This window comes from Amphiura filiformis, chromosome 16 (assembly GCF_039555335.1).
Source record: "Amphiura filiformis chromosome 16, Afil_fr2py, whole genome shotgun sequence".
Classification (NCBI taxonomy): domain Eukaryota; kingdom Metazoa; phylum Echinodermata; class Ophiuroidea; order Amphilepidida; family Amphiuridae; genus Amphiura; species Amphiura filiformis.
In genome coordinates this window covers 19,810,557-19,828,698 of record NC_092643.1, presented here as the reverse complement: position 1 = coordinate 19,828,698, position 18,142 = coordinate 19,810,557, and the positions used below count along the sequence as shown (strand labels likewise).

Here is an 18,142-nt window from a genome sequence, read left to right as displayed (position 1 = left end):
CAAAGTGTTCTGCCTGGGCCAAGTATTACTGGAAATGTCTATAGGAGAGGAGTGTTTGGGTGATGTTATTTAAAAATGGAAAAATATGAAGAGTATTCATGAGGGATCTTTGGGTGAGAGTAATATGGGATCTTAAAGGGCATTTTGTGATCCACAGTCTCATCCTCCCACTTTTCTGAAGAAAAAAAGTTGAGATTTTTATACCACTAGAATTAAAAATGGAAAAATAAGAATCTTGAGTTCATGGGGGGGGGTCTTTGGATGAGAGTAATATTGGATCTTAAAGGGGCATTTTGTGATCCACAGTCTCATCCTCCCACTTTTCTGGAAAAAAAAGTTGAGATTTTTATACCACCAGAAACCTCTGGCTACATAATTGTATTCGGTCATTTAGTAAAAATATTGTCAAATTTGTATGCGTTCTGTCAACAGAACAACAGCAGGGTATATCCGCATGGAGCAATTTACTAATATACAGGGTGTCCCAGAAAAAATTACCGGGCGAATGAATTTGGACGTAAGTCGAGAAATAGACGTCAAAATCCAAAAATCTAAACATCAGCGTGTAGCCCGTCTTATTCTGCATCTTATACGCTAATTTTACTGGAATCGGTTTACTGATTGCGAAGAAATGAGCGATTACATAACGCATGCGTCAATTCACTTCATTCCAAGTTTGAAGGAAAGACCATTCAACACAATGCGCACTATTGGCTAATAACTGTCAATGGGCGCCATATTTTGTTTGGTGAAATCCTTTCCGTTCTTTATAAACAATCTGTTTCTTGCAAAACATTCAATTAGGTTTTGTTCACATTTGAAAACCTGCACGATATTGAAAATGAAAGCGTGCATGCATGTAAGATGATGCTCGGTACTTGTAAATAACTTTTTCGTTAATGTTGATATGAATGTTGCATAAAAATTATTGCATAAAGAATTCCAGCTGGCTTAAAAAATTTCTCACACATATTAATGTTTTTGAAATATTTCCAAGAAATTGTAATGCAAAGTTTAAATCTTTTAAACTTCAACATTAATGTTGCATGGTATCAAATAACACGTAAAGCTGTAAGCACTTGAACATTGTCATTCTTGGCTCAAATGTTCTTTAGAAAGTTAAAATATAACATATTTGCACAACCTAAAGAATTAAAATTGGAAAGCTTCCAATTGTATAAATCAAAGTTTTTCGGACAAACTGTTATCCATCTTCAGTGAAAGCTTGAATAACATAACAAAGTCGGATTATAAAATAGATAATTTTGACTAAATATAATGAGATACACCAACTTTAGGAAGCGGTGAGCGAGTATGAAAAAAGCGCCTGTTGATCAAACTTGGAATGAACTGCATTGATGCATGCATTATGTAATCGTTGATTTCTTCGCAACCAGTCAAACGAATCAAATTAATTTGTTGTATGTGATGCGCAATAAAATAGGCTATGCGCTACATATTAAATTGTTTGATTCTGATGTTTATTTCTCGACTTACGTTCAATTTTATTCACTCGGTAATTTTTTCTGGGACACCCTGTACTTAATCATGCATATCACGCAAGTTTACGCAAAATCAAAATTAACTGCCGCAAACTTTTGGAATAAGCTTATTTGTGGATATCTGCTAGTCTACAACATACCATAAAGAGAGGATGCTACAATTACAAAATACCCCTTTAAAATTGTTCTTTGTAAACAAATGGAGAAACATGTCTGTGACTTAAGTGAGGAATTGTATCGAGTAACAAATCATCATAATTTTGTATGGAGCTTGAAACAGCTTTGCCTGAAATTCAATGTTCGGTACATCTCCTCCCACAAGAAGCTTGGATGACTTGGCTGGTTTATGTTTTGTGTAACTGAAGCCATGCACATGACTGGTCATAAGTAAACCTAGGGACACTCAATTTGGCTACCCAGAGGTATAAATAGACATATTTTGCTTCAATTTTAAACAGAAAAGGCACTTGTGGTTGGTGGTGGTTAGCCACAAGATTAATGCCACTGGCTGCATGTGATGCAATTGAAGTGTCTTCATTTCTGTGGAACTACAGGCAGCTTTGTCATGGGTGAAATGTTGGTATTTACCCCAAGACAGAGAAATTGAAAACACTCGGACGCAAAATTTGCATGCATGTTGGCAATCAGACACGACAACCATTTATTGACTTTTGTTTAAGACCCGCACCAGTACCTACAACAAATAAACAAACAAACAAACAAACAAATTCTCAGCCGTATAATTGCCAAATATATAATAGGAGATTCTCTAATCGAGCTTAATTACCCAACCCAAGACTCTAGCGAAACAACGACCAAAGGCGCAGAAAATCTCGTTTTAGCAAAACCAAATGTGATCCAAACTTGCACTCTGGTGGCCGCCACCCGAGGCTAAATTCTGAGCGTTTGACCCCGAACCCGTGGATTAATCATCAAATATCATGGCTGGAAACTCAACAATAAATTATGGTACTGGTGCATACAGATCCCACGCTCCCAAGTGGAATTCCTGAGACTCTTCAACAGGTGGTCTACCTGAAGTTACAAGGGATCAAGTCTTAATGTTAGCATTCTATGACATATACATATATCATAATAAATAAATACAGAAAAGATAATTCAAAACCCAGCATTATTTTCTTTTGCTTACTGTGTGAAGTCTTTGACCTTATAAAAGACTACTTTACTGTTTTTTTTTTTTTTTGACCTGTGCCTGCATGTAACAATACGATTGTCAATTCCTGTACATATAGTTTTGACGACTTACTTTCCCTCTTGAACTATCATTCTAAAAAGTTTGATACAGAACAATTATATAAATTTTATGTAGCAACATATTGAACACATGATCTAATTAAACAGTGTACATTGTAAATATGAAGATCTGAGAAAGGGAAATTAATTGCAAGTCACATGTAATTTTAATGATCGGCGTCAACTCTTTATTCCTCCCTCCTTATCTACAGGGACCATAATTCTTGATTTTTCTTTTAAACTTACAGACAGTTAAATGCTTTAATTAGCTATTATTTAACACACTACCATGTAGTAGATAAAACATATCTGTATTTATACAGGTCATTATCTCATTACTGTCACACATAATTATATTTTACTTCCTTCTCACATGTCCACACAGGGCGCGGTGGGTGGGAAGATTTTTGTTGTTGTCGTGTCCAATACAAAACCAACAGTGAATAAATAACCACCTAATCACGCCCGAAACCGCTGGAAGGCGGCAAATCCCATTGGTTCCCGGTCGAGCCAAACAATACAAATTTATCTGCATGACAATGATTGACATCTGACCCGGTAAACAATAACATGGATTGGTCCATTTCTCAGCAAGGGTAAATTGAGTTTAACTTGTTGCACTGTGTTAAACTTTAGTCTCTGTGGTTATAGCCAGAAAGGATGTTTGTCAATCATTTACCTGTGACCTCCCAGAATTTCAACACATTTTTAGATCATTTGGAAATGTGATTTTATAAATTTATATTTTGGGATGATACATATTGTACACAGAAAGATATCTGACACTTCCCATTATGCATTTCTTCCATTTCAATTTTCTGTACTGATTTTGATATAAATGCAACATGGGTTGATACCTGCAAGTGACAAAAAGTACCTCAATGAACAGAGCACATCAAGGTCTTACAAAATATGTTTATTTCTTGACTATCGAGCCATGTTTAATCAGTCAATTCTCAACATGAATACAAAGGGAACATGTACAAAGTAATTGGGAGTGTCATTTGATGTAGTGAGGTGATGCCTCATGTTGCAAAGGATTCTGGGAAGGGTAAGATATCTTCTCTCCAGATACATATTTGTTTTACTAGAAATTTCTCTTGCATTATTATTATGATTTTTCCATAGACACTTGAACATTGTCTTATGGATTGATCAATGCAAGAAGGATGATACACATAGTCTTAAGCTTGTATACGCTGGCGAAGTTACGTAATAATCGGATTAACTACCATAGCAATAGGTGAAAACAATTTTTGAATATACCACGCTGCACTGATACTTTCACGCGGTACCTCTGCATTGAACCATATCATGCTGATCACTTGCACCTGTAAGATTAGTATCTTTGAAAAGACCAGTATTGTGTTCAATCTATGATTGCAGACATACACAGGTGATTAGTTCAATCTGCTTGTAGTGCAGCGATATGTTCAAAATTGTTTTCACCTATTGCTATGGTAGTTAATCGGATTTATTACGTAACTTCGCCAGCGTATAGAATTAATGCCTCAATTTCTGGGATTTGTCTGGGTTGTTTTTTTCAGATTTTTCAAAAAATTTTAGACTTTGGAATACTTTTGGAAAACTTCATACATATAAAATGTAAGTTTATTAGAGAACATGGATCACTTCCAAGACTTTTTGTAGTACTCTAGGGTTTTTTCCGTTTATCCCTCAGAATCTCACAATAAAAAAAAGGGCCTCCTTTCTTCGAGCACTGTTGGAAAAGACCGAAAACTACTAACAATGCTAATTTTACATTGGAAAAAAACCTCCCTCTTTGTCAATTCATGAAAATCCTCTGGACAAGAACCAAAACATTAATTTTATACGGCCTTACAGAAGCAATTACACTCTTACATCAAACAGTCAATATGTTTTGAAGAGATTTTGAAGGCTTTCTCTTTCATAAAATATTAAATCTCAACTGTTATAAGTAGATGCACTTAAAAGGAAACTCATCAGTGAAAAACTCTACATTTTTTTATTATTTTGAGAAATAAAGAATGATAGAAAGAAGGAAGGATAGAGGGGGGGGGGCTGAGAGAGAAAGAGGGATAGAAATGGGGGAAAGTCAGCAAATGGTATATAGTATTAGAATTATTGCTGAACCATGAAATAGTATCAGCCTATATGAGTGTATGTTACTTACTTACTTACTTACCAACCATTTGGTCTGAAATGGACATATCTTTAAATCCCACAAAGGTATGAACCCCCAAGTGGTGTCAAATAAAAGAGAAAGAAGTAAAGAATATAATAAAAATATTTCCTAAAGTCAGAGGTCATCCAAGGGGTCACAGGGGTAAAAAAAAAGGTCATTTTAACCGAAAATGCGCCAATCGAGCTGAGATTTATATGCAATGATCCTTATGACATTCTAAACATGTTTAAAATATTTTAATATTCATTTACGGTCATTAAGGTGTCATAAAGGGGTCAAAGGTCAAGTTGACAAAAATGCTCCAATTGAGCTGATATTTAAATGCAATGATGTTTATGATATTCTAAACATGTTTAAAATATTCTAATATTCATTTAAGGTCATTCAGGGGTCATAAAGGGGTCAAAAGTCAAGTTTTTAAAAATGCTCCAATTGAGCTGATATTTAAATGCAATGATCCTTATGACATTCTAAACATGTTTAAAATATTTTAATATTCATTTAAGGGCATTAAAGGGGTGATATATACATATACCACAATATACTGCAAAATCGCCATGGTTCAGCTATGGTGCGGTAACCGCTCTAGTTATATATTGTAATTTGGCCATTAAAATGGTCTATACACCTTTTATACTGCACCAAAAAAGTATCCTTACTCTTGGAAGAATAATCACAATTCCAAAACTGAACCATGTTGGAATAAATTTGTTTGTTTTTAATAGATGCACTATCTAATCCTGCACATTATCATATGACACCACATTGAATCCAATTTGACCTCAAGAAGTAAAGTTACAAGCAATTGAATAAATGAAGGCCCAGTTTTAAAATTGACAAACTGCCCTATACAAGGCGCAAAAAGATTCCAACAAACGCAACAAAGAGACAATACAGTTTCTTCAATGAAACTTTATTTAAAGCAGTTTTTATTTCAGTTTTTACTTATCTGTACTTTTCATAACTTTCATTTTATTTGTCGGTTCTTTTGTTTCAGTTTTCTTTTGTTCCTTTTGTTTTAAATTAAAGGCATGCATAAATTATAGCCATACACCACTCTCAAACCAGATGTCTAGTCTGTGGAGTTTTGAATAGGCCAGTTTGTCACTTTTAAAACTGGACCATTATCTAATCAAATGCTTGTAAGGGACCAATCGCTCCCTAACTTAGCTTCTTGAAGTCACATCAAATTATATTCAATGGGGTGTCATAATGTGCAGGATTAGATAGTGCATCTATTTACCCAAATATGGTTTAGTTTTAAAATTAGGATTTTTCCCCCCAAGTGTAAGGATACTTTTTTGGTGCAGTATAATCAATTTATTTGTATAGGAGGTATGCCACCTGCTTTTGTGGCTGACCTCTGTCCAAAGAGTGATGAGCCTCTATAATTAGAACTTGAATGGACAAATGCATTCATGTTATCTTGGAAATTCGTAGAATGACACACTTGAACTGATGTGAACTCAAGATAGATAGCGATGTCTTTGCTTGTGTCAAACAAACCTGTATAATGTTACAAAAAAATGTAAAAGATGATTGCTTTAAACCAGTGATAAGCTTGAACCATGTTTTGTCCGGGGGGTTTGTCTCTTTTGGAGGTTTAGGTTTTAAGGTTATTAAAGGAAGGTGACCTGATATATTTGGAAAATCAAATTTTTTTAAACTAGCAAGGTGCACCCTATTCGGTAATTGTACCATTTTTTTTTATTGATAATCACCATGATCATGTAATAAATTAATATCAAATGAAAGATCCAATTTTTCTCATTAACATACTGAAATTAGGAGTTCCAAATCAGTGTATTTCTAAAGATATTATCAAAAAACTGCTGAATTAGTAGAAAATGTGTTATACCACATTTGAGACTAATTCGACAAGTTTTTTGACGATTTCTTCGGAACTATACCGATTTGGAACTCCTAATTTCAATATGTTAATGAGAAAAATATGAGCTTTCACCTGATACCAAAATCTGCATTTTGATAGGGTAAAGTTGGGGATGAGGCTGTCAATCAGGTTACCCACCTTTAATTGAAGGAAGCAGCTTTTCTCTTCGGCCACAGCTGTCACTGTCCTTGCACAGATGGTTATAGGCCGTACATAGTCAGTTTAGCCATGTATTACTTGCTGGGGAAAACAATTCTTTTTCATAGCAACTTCCTCTCTTCAAAATAAACATGTCTGCTTTGGAGGAGTAGGTTATTTTCACCCGGGGGCACTCCAACTTTGGAGGTGACGCGTATGTAGGGCTGTTAAGACCCCTTTTTCAGCATCGCTGTCACCCAAAGACCCCATATTTTTTACGAACACATGTTTAGCTCCATGGTCTGTCACCCAAGACCCCCTATTTTTCCATTTGGTCTGTCACCGAAAGACCCTTACAAGTTCAATTTGAACAGCAACTTTCATTTATCACTGATTTTGTTACTTATTTTTAAGAAAATAAAGAAATTTGAAGCCATTTAGAACTAGAAATTTCGATTTTCGAGGTTTTTGTGGCGCTGTTTTGGTTCTCACCCAAAGATTCCATTTAAAAAAAGGTCATGTTCTCACCCAATGACCCCATATTTTTTACATTTTGCTCTCACCGAATGCCAAAAATCATGCTCTCACCCAATGACCCCATATTTTTTACATGTTGCTCTCACGAATGCCCCTTAGTGCGAAAAGCGCCAGCCCTACACCTATATCCATTTCAAATTGAAGTGCCCCCCCGGATTTTCTACCTCAACATGTCTGCCATGAAACCACATTCGATAGCCGCAAAATCAAAAGGAAAAGTATTTTTCACACATTGAGTCGGACACTGAGTCTCTAAGAACATGAGACAATAATTGTGTATTTTTTTTTCCCCAAATATTTTTTTTTTTTGTCTCGCCTGAATGATCAGGGAGAGTCTTAGTAATCACTATGGTGTGTGTGTGTCCGTGTGTGTGGGGGTGGGGGTGGGTGTGCGTGTGTGTGTTCGGAAAAAGCTTGTGAACGCGTTATCTTGAGAACCGTAAGTGCTATGATGATGAAACTTTATAGGGGTAGCATGACCAGAGGGTGTCGACCTGATTAGATTTTGAGCGCAAAATATGGTAATTAAGTACCTAATTTGCATAATTTATGCGTAATAAGCAAAATACCTTGTGAACAGATTATCTGGAGATCCGTATGGGGTACAGTGACGTAACTTGGTGGGGAGTAGCGTGGCCAGATGTTCTCGACCTGATTAGATTTTCAGCGCAAAATATGCCAATTAAGTACCTAATTTGCATAATTTATGCGTATTTGATGCGTATCAAGCAAAAAAACACCTTGTGAACAGCTTATCTGGAGATCCGTATGGGGTACAGTGGACGTAACTTGGTGGGGAGTAAGCGTGGCCAGATGTTCTCGACCTGATTAGATTTTCAGCGCAAAATATGCTAATTAAGTACCTAATTTGCATAATTTATGCGTATTTGATGCGTATCAAGCAAAAAAAACCTTGTGAACAGCTTATCTGGAGATCCGTGTATGGGGTACAGTGACGTAACTTGGTGGGGAGTAAGCGTGGCCAGATGTTCTCGACCTGATTAGATTTTCAGCGCAAAATATGCTAATTAAGTACCTAATTTGCATAATTTATGCGTATTTGATGCGTATCAAGCAAAAACCCTTGTGAACAGCTTATCTGGAGATCCGTATGGGGTACAGTGACGTAACTTGATGAGGAGAAGGGCCAGAGGTTCTCGACCTGATTAGATTTTGAGCGTAAAATATGGTAATTAAGTACCTAATTTGCATAATATATGCGTAATAAGCAAAATACCTTGTGAACAGATTATCTGGAGATCCGTATGGGGTACAGTGACGTAACTTGGTGGGGAGTTGCGTGGCCAGAGGTACTCGACCTGATTAGATTTTCATGAGGTCAAAGGTCACATACAAGGTCAAAGGTCAACTGAGGGCACCAAATCTTTTAATAATTAATTTTCAACTGTGCATCACATATCCCAATAACAGCTTGATCGGTTATGTAATTAAGGAAATATGACGACTTTAAGATAGTCGCTTTCTTTGTAAAGTTTAGCAAAGTAGCACTTTCAATGAGTGATAACTCGTAAAGGAAGCATCTTTCTGTTTTGATTTATTTGATGAAATAGTTCTTTGGTATTGCCAAATTTGATTTTTCAGGGCAACATACTTTTTCCAAGTTCGTGACGTCAAAGGTCACATACAAGGTCAAAGGTCAACTGAGGTCACCAAATCTTTTAATAATTAATTTTCAACTGTGCATCACATATCCCAATAACAGCTTGATCGGTCATGTAATTAAGGAAATATGACGACTTTAAGATAGTCGCTTTCCATGTAAAGTATAGCAAAGTAGCACTTTCAATGAGTGATAACTCGTAAAGGAAGCATCTTTCTGTTTTGATTTATTACTTTGATGAAATAGTTCTTTGGTTTTGCCAAATTTTTGGAAGGTCATTACGGGTCATCCGAGGTCACTCAGGGTCATCTGAGGTCAAGTTATTAAAAACTCGTATTGGCATGAAACTTGGTGGGTACAGTCATCATTTAAAGCCAAATTTTTGGAAGGTCATTTTGGGGTCACCAGGGGTCATCTGAGGTCAAATTAGTAAAAACTGTCGTATGGACATGAAACTTGGTGGGTACAGTCAACATTTAAAGCCAAATTTTTGGAAGGTCATTTTGGGGTCACCAGGGTCATCTGAGGTCAAATTAGTAAAAACTGTCGTATGGACATGAAACTTGGTGGGTACAGTCAACATTTCAAGCCAAATTTTTGGAAGGTAATTTTGGGGTCACCAGGGGTCATCTGAGGTCAAATTAGTAAAAACTGTTGGATGGACATGGAACTTGGTGGGTACAGTCAACATTTAAAACCAAATATTTGGAAGGTAATTTCGAGTCACCAGGGGTCATCTGAGGACAAATTAGTAAAAACTCAGTATGGGCATGAAACTTGATGGGTACAGTCAACATTTAAAGCCAAATTTTTGGAAGGTCATTTCGAGGCCACCAGGGGTCATCTGAGGTCAAATTAGTAAAAACTGTCGTATGGGCATGAAACTTAGCACGAGGGGTACAGTCCACATTTAGAGCCAAAATTTTAGAAGGTCATTTCAGGGCCACCAGGGGTCATCTGAGGTCATATTAGTAAAAACTGTTGCATGGGCATGAAACTTGGTGGGTACAGTTACCATCGGCCAGATAATCGTGCCCAGCCGATAACCGCCAAATTCATTTACCTCTCTACCAACAGTTATCGCAAAAGCAGGCGGTCACAAAAGCAGGCGAGACTCGTGGTTCGAGAACCGCCTTGTTTTTTGTTAAGAGGAAAGATGGTTTATTCGTTGTCTGCCAGGTGTGCTTTAGAACATGAGCCACTCAGCTAGCCTTGCAGAGTAAAACACATGCATGCATTAGCTCTGATTTGAAATATCAGATTACATGAAGAATATCAGATTTTGGTAATAATAAAGATGTTTCCTCAACACAACATAACCTTCATGTAAATCCCTTAAACTTAATGTTCCTGATTGCGGCAACTTGCTTTACATATCAATCTATTATTTATGCACAGAACAACCATGCTAGGAAAATTAGGCATGATTCGAACAGGTGTATTAATGGCAATGATATCCTAGTAGCCTGTATCTTTAAAATGAATGTCTGTGGTATTTCCATTTCTACTGCATGTTAAGCCATTCTGGTTTGTTTTATAATGGATACATGACTTTATAGGGTCTATATCATATCAAGTTTCAAGAAATATGGTATGCAGAACTTCATGAATGATCCCTGCTCGTAACAAATTTGTTGACAAATTCTTGTCGCTCTTCCCTGTGTTTTCCAATGTTTTACACAAATATTTTAATGTTATTCCTAAGGCCATAAACAATAAATTGTTGTGTTGCCCTTAAATGGGAAAAATCGGTTTGGGCAGTTTATATTTTTCCTTTGAAGATGGTAACATCCCTAAAAAATATAGTGCATCTACAGCCAAATGTCATCATGAGTAGTGTTATTTCAATGCATTGGAATAGGAATTGAATTGAATTTGATTTTGGCCATTTTTCATTTCAATTCTAAATGTTTTTATTCTTTCATTTCAATTCAATGCATTGAATCGAAATGTCTTTTTTGTTCATTTCAATTCAATTAATTGAATCGAAAATGCATACAACATGTATTTTGATTCTGCCATTTCACCTGTATTGTCAGCTTTATATCAGTTACAATAAACTTTCTCCCTGAACTGCTTTTAGCCAAATGCCCGGTAAAATCTAGCAGTGTTGGTAATAAGAATTGAATTTGAATATGAATTCAATTCAAATGCTATGAATTGAAATTGAAATTGGTTAGCAATTAATTTCAATTGGAATTAAATCAAAATGATTTAAACCAGAGAAAATTTGAATTGAAATTGCATCAAGATTTTATAAAATAAGAATTGAATCTGAATTGAATTGAAATTCATTTTCTGAATCGAAATAACACTAATTATGAGTTCGATAATTGACACTTTAATACTGTGTACAAAATGTATACAATTGGGTAGGAGCTTTAAGACAATTCTTTCAATAAAATTTTGAGTTTTCAGTGGAAAGCAGCAGGATTTTGACAACTTCTAAAAAGTTACAAAGATAAAAAAAACCCAGCAACACATCCACAACCAACATTTGCAAATTTTTAGAATTGGTTGCTGAGGGCAGTACAGCAATTGTTTTTGGCCCAACATTCTTTTTATCCCCATGGCTTTGCGATGGTGTATACCTTCTGTGTGTATATATACATTGTACATGTATATGGATGTACAGGGGGCGTAGGTGTAAACAGTGGATCTCTCTGAAAAGGGGGACCATCCTGCGTTCGTCCACAATTGCTTGTAATGCATAATTGCGAGATAATGTTCTCTATTTTATGTTATATACATGTGTATATGCTAGAGTCCGAAGTTTACCGTTTTCTAAAATCCATTTTCCGTGTTGTAATCCGTGTTGTAAAATTGGTAAATCCATGTTTTATGAATAAAGCGTAAAATGTATAAACAATGATTATGAATGACATTAAAATGTCACAATAAAGTGTTCAATATCGCGATCAATATGCTCTGATTGGAATATTCTCACGATCGATAATAGGCCAACTGTTACGATGTTTTGGATGGATGGGGGTTCATGCCTTGGTAATATACCTTTATTTCGGTATTATTAAACAGTATTTTTATCATAAGAATTGACAAACACAACTCAAAATTGTTTTTAACATTTATTTCTCTTATCTTTTAACAATTTTTGTTTTTGTCACATCATACAAAAATGTCATTTTCCGTGTTGTACCTCTGATTCCGTGATATTTTTCCGTAATACGGAAAACTTCGGACTGTAGTATATGCACACAAAAAATGACAGAAAACAACCTCAGTATTTTATTGTGTGCCTAATGTTTGTCATTCTGTTTGTTTGTTTTCAGGGACCTCTACCTCATACTATTAGTCATTTCTGGCAGATGGTATGGGAACAAAACAGCAAGGCAGTTATTATGCTCAACAATGTCATTGAAAAAGGAACAGTAAGTGCATTCATTGGTTTTCTAACAAGGAATTAAGCTGAAGAGAAGGCAGGCTGCCATGTTTTCATGTTATTCATTGCTTTTCAAGCAATGAATTAAGCTGAAGAGAAGGCAGGCTGCCATGTTTTCATGTTATTCATTGTTTGCTTTTCAAGCAATGAATTAAGTTGAGGAGAAGGCAGACTGCCATGTTTTCATGTTATAAAATTCATTCCTTGCTTTTCAAGCAATGAATTAAGTTGAGGAGAAGGCAGACTGCCATGTTTTTGTGTTATTCATTGCTTTTCAAGCAATGAATTAAGTTGAAGAGAAGGCAGACTGCCATGTTTTTGTGTTATTCATTGCTTTTCAAGCAATGAATTAAGCTGAAGAGAAGGCAGGCTGTCATGTTTTCATGTATCATGTAATTCATTCCTTGCTTTTCAAGCAACGAATTAAGTTGAGGAGAAGGCAGACTGCCATGTTTTTGTGTTATTCATTGCTTTTCAAGCAATGAATTAAGTTGAGGAGCAGGCAGATTGCCATGTTTTTGTGTTATTCATTGCTTTTCAAGCAATGAATTAAGCTGAAGAGAAGGCAGGCTGCCATGTTTTCATGTTATTCATTCCTTGCTTTTCAAGCAATGAATTAAGTTGAGGAGAAGGCAGACTGCCATGTTTTCATGTTGCTCATTGGTTTCAAGCAAAGGAATTAAGCTGAGTAGAAGGCATACTGCCATGTTTTCATGTTGCTCATTGGTTTCAAGCAAAGGAATTAAGCTGAGTAGAAGGCAGACTGCCATGATTTCATGTTGCTCTTTGGTTTCAAGCAAGGAATTAAGCTGAAGAGAAGGCATACTGCCATGTTTTCATGTTGCTCATTGGTTTCAAGCAAGGAATTAAGCTGAAGAGAAGGCATACTGCCATATTTTCATGTTGCTCATTGGTTTCAAGCAAGGAATTAAGCTGAAGAGAAGGCATACTGCCATGTTTTCATGTTGCTCTTTGGTTTCAAGCAAGGAATTAAGCTGAAGAGAAGGCATACTGCCATATTTTCATGTTGCTCATTGGTTTCAAGCAAGGAGTTAAGCTGAGAATTAAAAAGCTGAGTAGAAGGCAGACAGCTATGTTCTTATACCTATGGATTTAAATTTGTTCATCCTATCAACCCAGAGAACCAAGTATTAATAGGTTTCAATATGGTAGCTTATTGAACTGGTTATTAATTAAACTTCTTTCTCATCCCTGAAATGAATAGGCTAGAAACAATATATATCAAGTTTAAAAGAATAACAAATCTAGGAACTTGTTTGACATCCTGGCACCAGTGATGATATGTCTAATAACAAGATAATTATTTTGACAAATGGATACAGGACATACAAAGGTATACAAAGAATCATTTTCAACAGATGTCCTTACCATTTTAGATTGAGCACTGGATAAACACATGAAATTAATACTGCTAAATGCATTCATTTATTTGTTCATTCATTCATTTTCACACATTGAAAAGGGTGAGGGAAACGTGGGCAGATTTCAATTTTAGATTTTTTGGCTGGGCGCCTGAAAACGTACCCTGCAAATATACCAATTTCCTGGAGATATGTTTAAAATTTTTTTTATAAATTTGCCAAATTATGGAATTTTTGCAAATTTTGTAAAAAAAGGAATGAAAAATTGGCACTTTTTCCAGAGTTTTGGAGGAAATTTTGAAAATTATAAAACACTTACTTGAAAATCTACACGGATATTGAACTATTTGAGAATGACGATCAAGTACCCAGCATTTCCAAAAATTACAGATGACCACATAAAGATTTAAATCATTCAGTAATTTCCTGCAACCATGTGCTTAGACATGCAGAGTGGGAAGTAAAAGTATTTAAATTCAAAACCACTGCTGATTATGTATGTGGTTCTTCAGACTGCTTACATATGCACAAGATTAGCAACCAAATTGAAATGTCTATATTAACAGTTAGTGCCAACTTCCTTGTTTTTGAGAAACTATTGCATGAAAACATCACATGAAGCTTATTCTTGAATTATATTATACAAAACAGAAACATGTTTGTTATTCTGTACTCCGAAAAAGAAGATGCGAAATGAGTTGATTTCATTTGATTTATTTACTTTATAAGCAGTGACTGCACCCAAGAGCGATGCATTAAAGCATTTTCACTCAGTTGGGACAATCTTTGTCAAAGACTACTTGTGATTGAGGGGGAATGAGCGGCAGCGCCAATGGTGCAACCGCGACATTGAGCCGTGAAGCGGTGGCCAGTCTGGCCACTATGGTTTCCAAGAGTGTGTGGTTCCTGGTAGTTTCTCTCCCTATGAGTACCTGTACATTTTTTTCCTGGGAAGACAAAGTGAATTTCGGGGGGTAAAAATATCATGAAATTTCCACAAAATTTTCGCAAAACTTATCAATTTTAGATTTGTTTGGATTTATTGGGGGGAAACTGGGAGGGGCAAGATTTCTGACTAGGGCCAGGGGATATACCCGCCACTGTATGTATCTTGAGGGCAAGATGCCAAATTTTGAGCAAAACACCCCCGTCCCAGCAAAAAATCCTGGTGCAGCAACTGTTTATATAAATGTAGTAGACTTTTGTTCACCAATACAGTATCATAAATTAGCTGTGCAAATTTGCCCCACTTCACACTTTGTTTAATCAAAATTTAGATTCTATGTATTCATTTAACATTTAAAGTAAACATCTCAAAAAAGTAACTAACCCCCCTTAAATAATGACCATTATTCAAAAATGGGTGATTGTATTACAAATCTGTAAAATGTGTTGGAAGCGGAATTTATTTCTGCACATTTTGACACCTCATTTGCAGCAATTGACTAAATATTGACGTCACAGCGTACATTTAAATCAATGTAACCCAAGATTTGAAAGTTGCAGTAAATTGCATTGATTTTGTATTCAGTGTAATGGAAGGAAATCTGTGTAATGATATCTGAGTGTTTTTGTATTGTAAAAATTTGTATGTTTAGTGCAACTTTCAAATCTGGACCTCACTACATTAAATTGACTAATGTTTTATTGTTTTCTGGGCTATCGTATCAAATGAGGTGTCAAAATGCACAGAAATAAATTCTGCTTCCAACGCATTTGACAGATTTGTAATACAATAGCCCCTTTTTGAATAATGGTCATTATTTAAGGGGAGTTTTTGAGATGTTTATATTTGTTCATACTAGGTTGGATAGTGTGCTTGAGTAACCTAAATTGGAATATACTTATCATTAAAGTATTATTTTTAATTACCATTATTCACGTTGTGGTTTCTGTATAATATACGTCATAGTCACATTGTGCTATTTTAAGAAACCGCTCTCCTTCAAGTAAAACAGAAAACTATTACTTGTATTATTGTGTCAAGTGTAGTATTCCTGGTACATGCTTGCCCTGTATTGTAATGACAGTCACTCATTATGCACTATGGGTTTTGCGTTTCCGAGAATTTCTCAAGATGTAATAAGGTCTGTCCAAATACCTGACATGGCCTCAGTCGGTGCACAAGAGTGGAATAATTTTGCATTTGGATATATTTGTTTTCGTCCTTTATTGCGATAATGAGACAGGTATAATTTATAAACTTGATCAAAATAATGTTTTTGTATGCTTTAGAATATGAGTGGCAAACTCAGGATAGCATAAATGAAATGCAAAGAAACAAATTGCAAATCTTGAAAAATTGACATGGCAAACAAATGTCGGACATGTCAGCATTGTATGGTCATGTGGGCAGTACATGTATTCGCAATACAAAAATTATCTGATAATAGTCATCTGATATTTATAAGGCTTTTCAAAGAATTTTTTCTGCTTGTTAATCACAAAGTGAGCGATGACGACACATGCCAACATTTCCGCTTGAAAAGGCTATCTTTTAGAATATTTGCATAATTCTGCAAAATGAATAATGATCCGTGGGTTTGTCTGAATAATTTGCCCTATCACCGTCATTTTAACACATTTTCAAATATTTTAGAATATTTGCATAATTCTGCAAAATGATTAATGATCCGTGGGTTTGTCTGAATAATTTGCATCACCATCATTTTAACACATTTTCAAATATTTTAGAATATTTGCATAATTCTGCAAAATGATTAATGATCCGTGGGTTTGTCTGAATAATTTGCCCTATCACCGTCATTTTAACACATTTTCAAATACTGTTTGAATACTGCTTTACCTCGCTCTGAGCTAGGATATGTAGACGTCATATTTTTTTTCTATCTTGTCTTTTGACAAATTCTTTATATAACATTGACCTCGGATTGTGACTTCTTTTTTGTACAGTTTGTCCTGTTGGCCATTTACAGCTTGGGGATAAATATATCTTTTACAGTAGTAATAATAGTAAATGTTAATAGTATCTGTCAACAGAAAAATATACGGGCATCTGTGGAATCAATACGAAAAATATATAACTATTCAGATATCTGTAATTCTGCGGAGCAATACAAAAAAAAAATGAAAATAGCTTGGAAGTTTAAAGGCACTCAACAAAATTAAAATGTGTATTTATAGGAGTAGCTTGAAGTAAAGAATAAGTCAATAAAATTGTCATTAGGTAATTCTTTCATAAAAGGAAGAAAATAGCAGTGTTGATGATTATAAAGCTCCATTCAATTGCATGAAGCTTCATTCAATTAATTGCATGTAGTTACAAGTGTTACAAACTCCCCAAACATTGCCAAAATGTGATATTTTGCCCATATAATTTATAATTCATACATACTCACGATATAACGACGTTTCTGATTGGATTTGGGCCCTTTTTGCTGGTCATAAATTCCGTTTATGACCAGTACGCAGGGTATAAACAAGCTGCGGCACGCAGCGTTGGAACCCAATTAACACGATCCACGATTTGCTAGTGTTGCGTAAATGCGCATGTCACGCGCCCATCTCACGCGCGGAGAGAAAAAGATGACGCAGATCACGCGTTGACTCCCGGCCGTTGACCTCATGAGCCGAGCTGCTTCCTGCAAGTAGGCCTACTCATTTTCTTCCAATTTATGAAGGAAAACGGTATGGAAATGTTATTTAAACTTGTAAACCCTTATTATTTTCATCTGTATTGAATTGCTAAGAATGTTGGGTATGTATGAACGGGGTTCATTCATAGGATTTCGGGCATGATCGCTGTTTAAAAAAAGTAGGAAATTAGGGCAAGTTGCGAAAAATTGTTTCAGTTAGTGTGCACTGTAAATGTTGGATTATCAATGATTAAGTTTGTGTTGTTAACCCACTCACCCAAACTAAATACCACCAAACTATGCAAATGTAGCAATGAATGGAAAACGAAAGCACATCAATAACTAGTATTCTTCGCTAGGTGTAGTTCACTGACAAATATTTTATTAGACTTAATTTGTACATAAACCAGGGCATGAGTTACAATGCTGAAAACTTGGAAACAGTGTTACATGCATGCATGCCAGGAAGAGTCAAATAGGCGTTGATGAACTTTTGCCTTAGGAATGAGAATGTGTTAGCCTTTTTTGTATGGTATCAAGAGTTAAAATGGACCTTTTCAAATCTCCTGCATACCTGTACATTTTGAATAATGTACAATAACTTGGATTTGTGCAAAATGCCAACAAAAACAAAGGATTTTGCATTTTTGTACA

At 35.5% G+C, this 18,142-nt stretch overlaps 1 protein-coding gene across 3 annotated transcripts in view; it reads left to right on the top strand.

Annotated features, from left to right (window-relative positions):
- Nucleotides 1–18,142, top strand: part of LOC140135691 (tyrosine-protein phosphatase non-receptor type 1-like) — a 75,099-nt gene that overhangs the window by 35,101 nt on the left and 21,856 nt on the right. For all 3 annotated transcript variants that reach the window (XM_072157280.1, XM_072157279.1, XM_072157278.1), the window contains exon 4: nt 12,401–12,499. In XM_072157280.1, the coding sequence (XP_072013381.1) occupies nt 12,401–12,499 (99 nt within the window). The remainder of the gene's footprint in view (nt 1–12,400; nt 12,500–18,142) is intronic.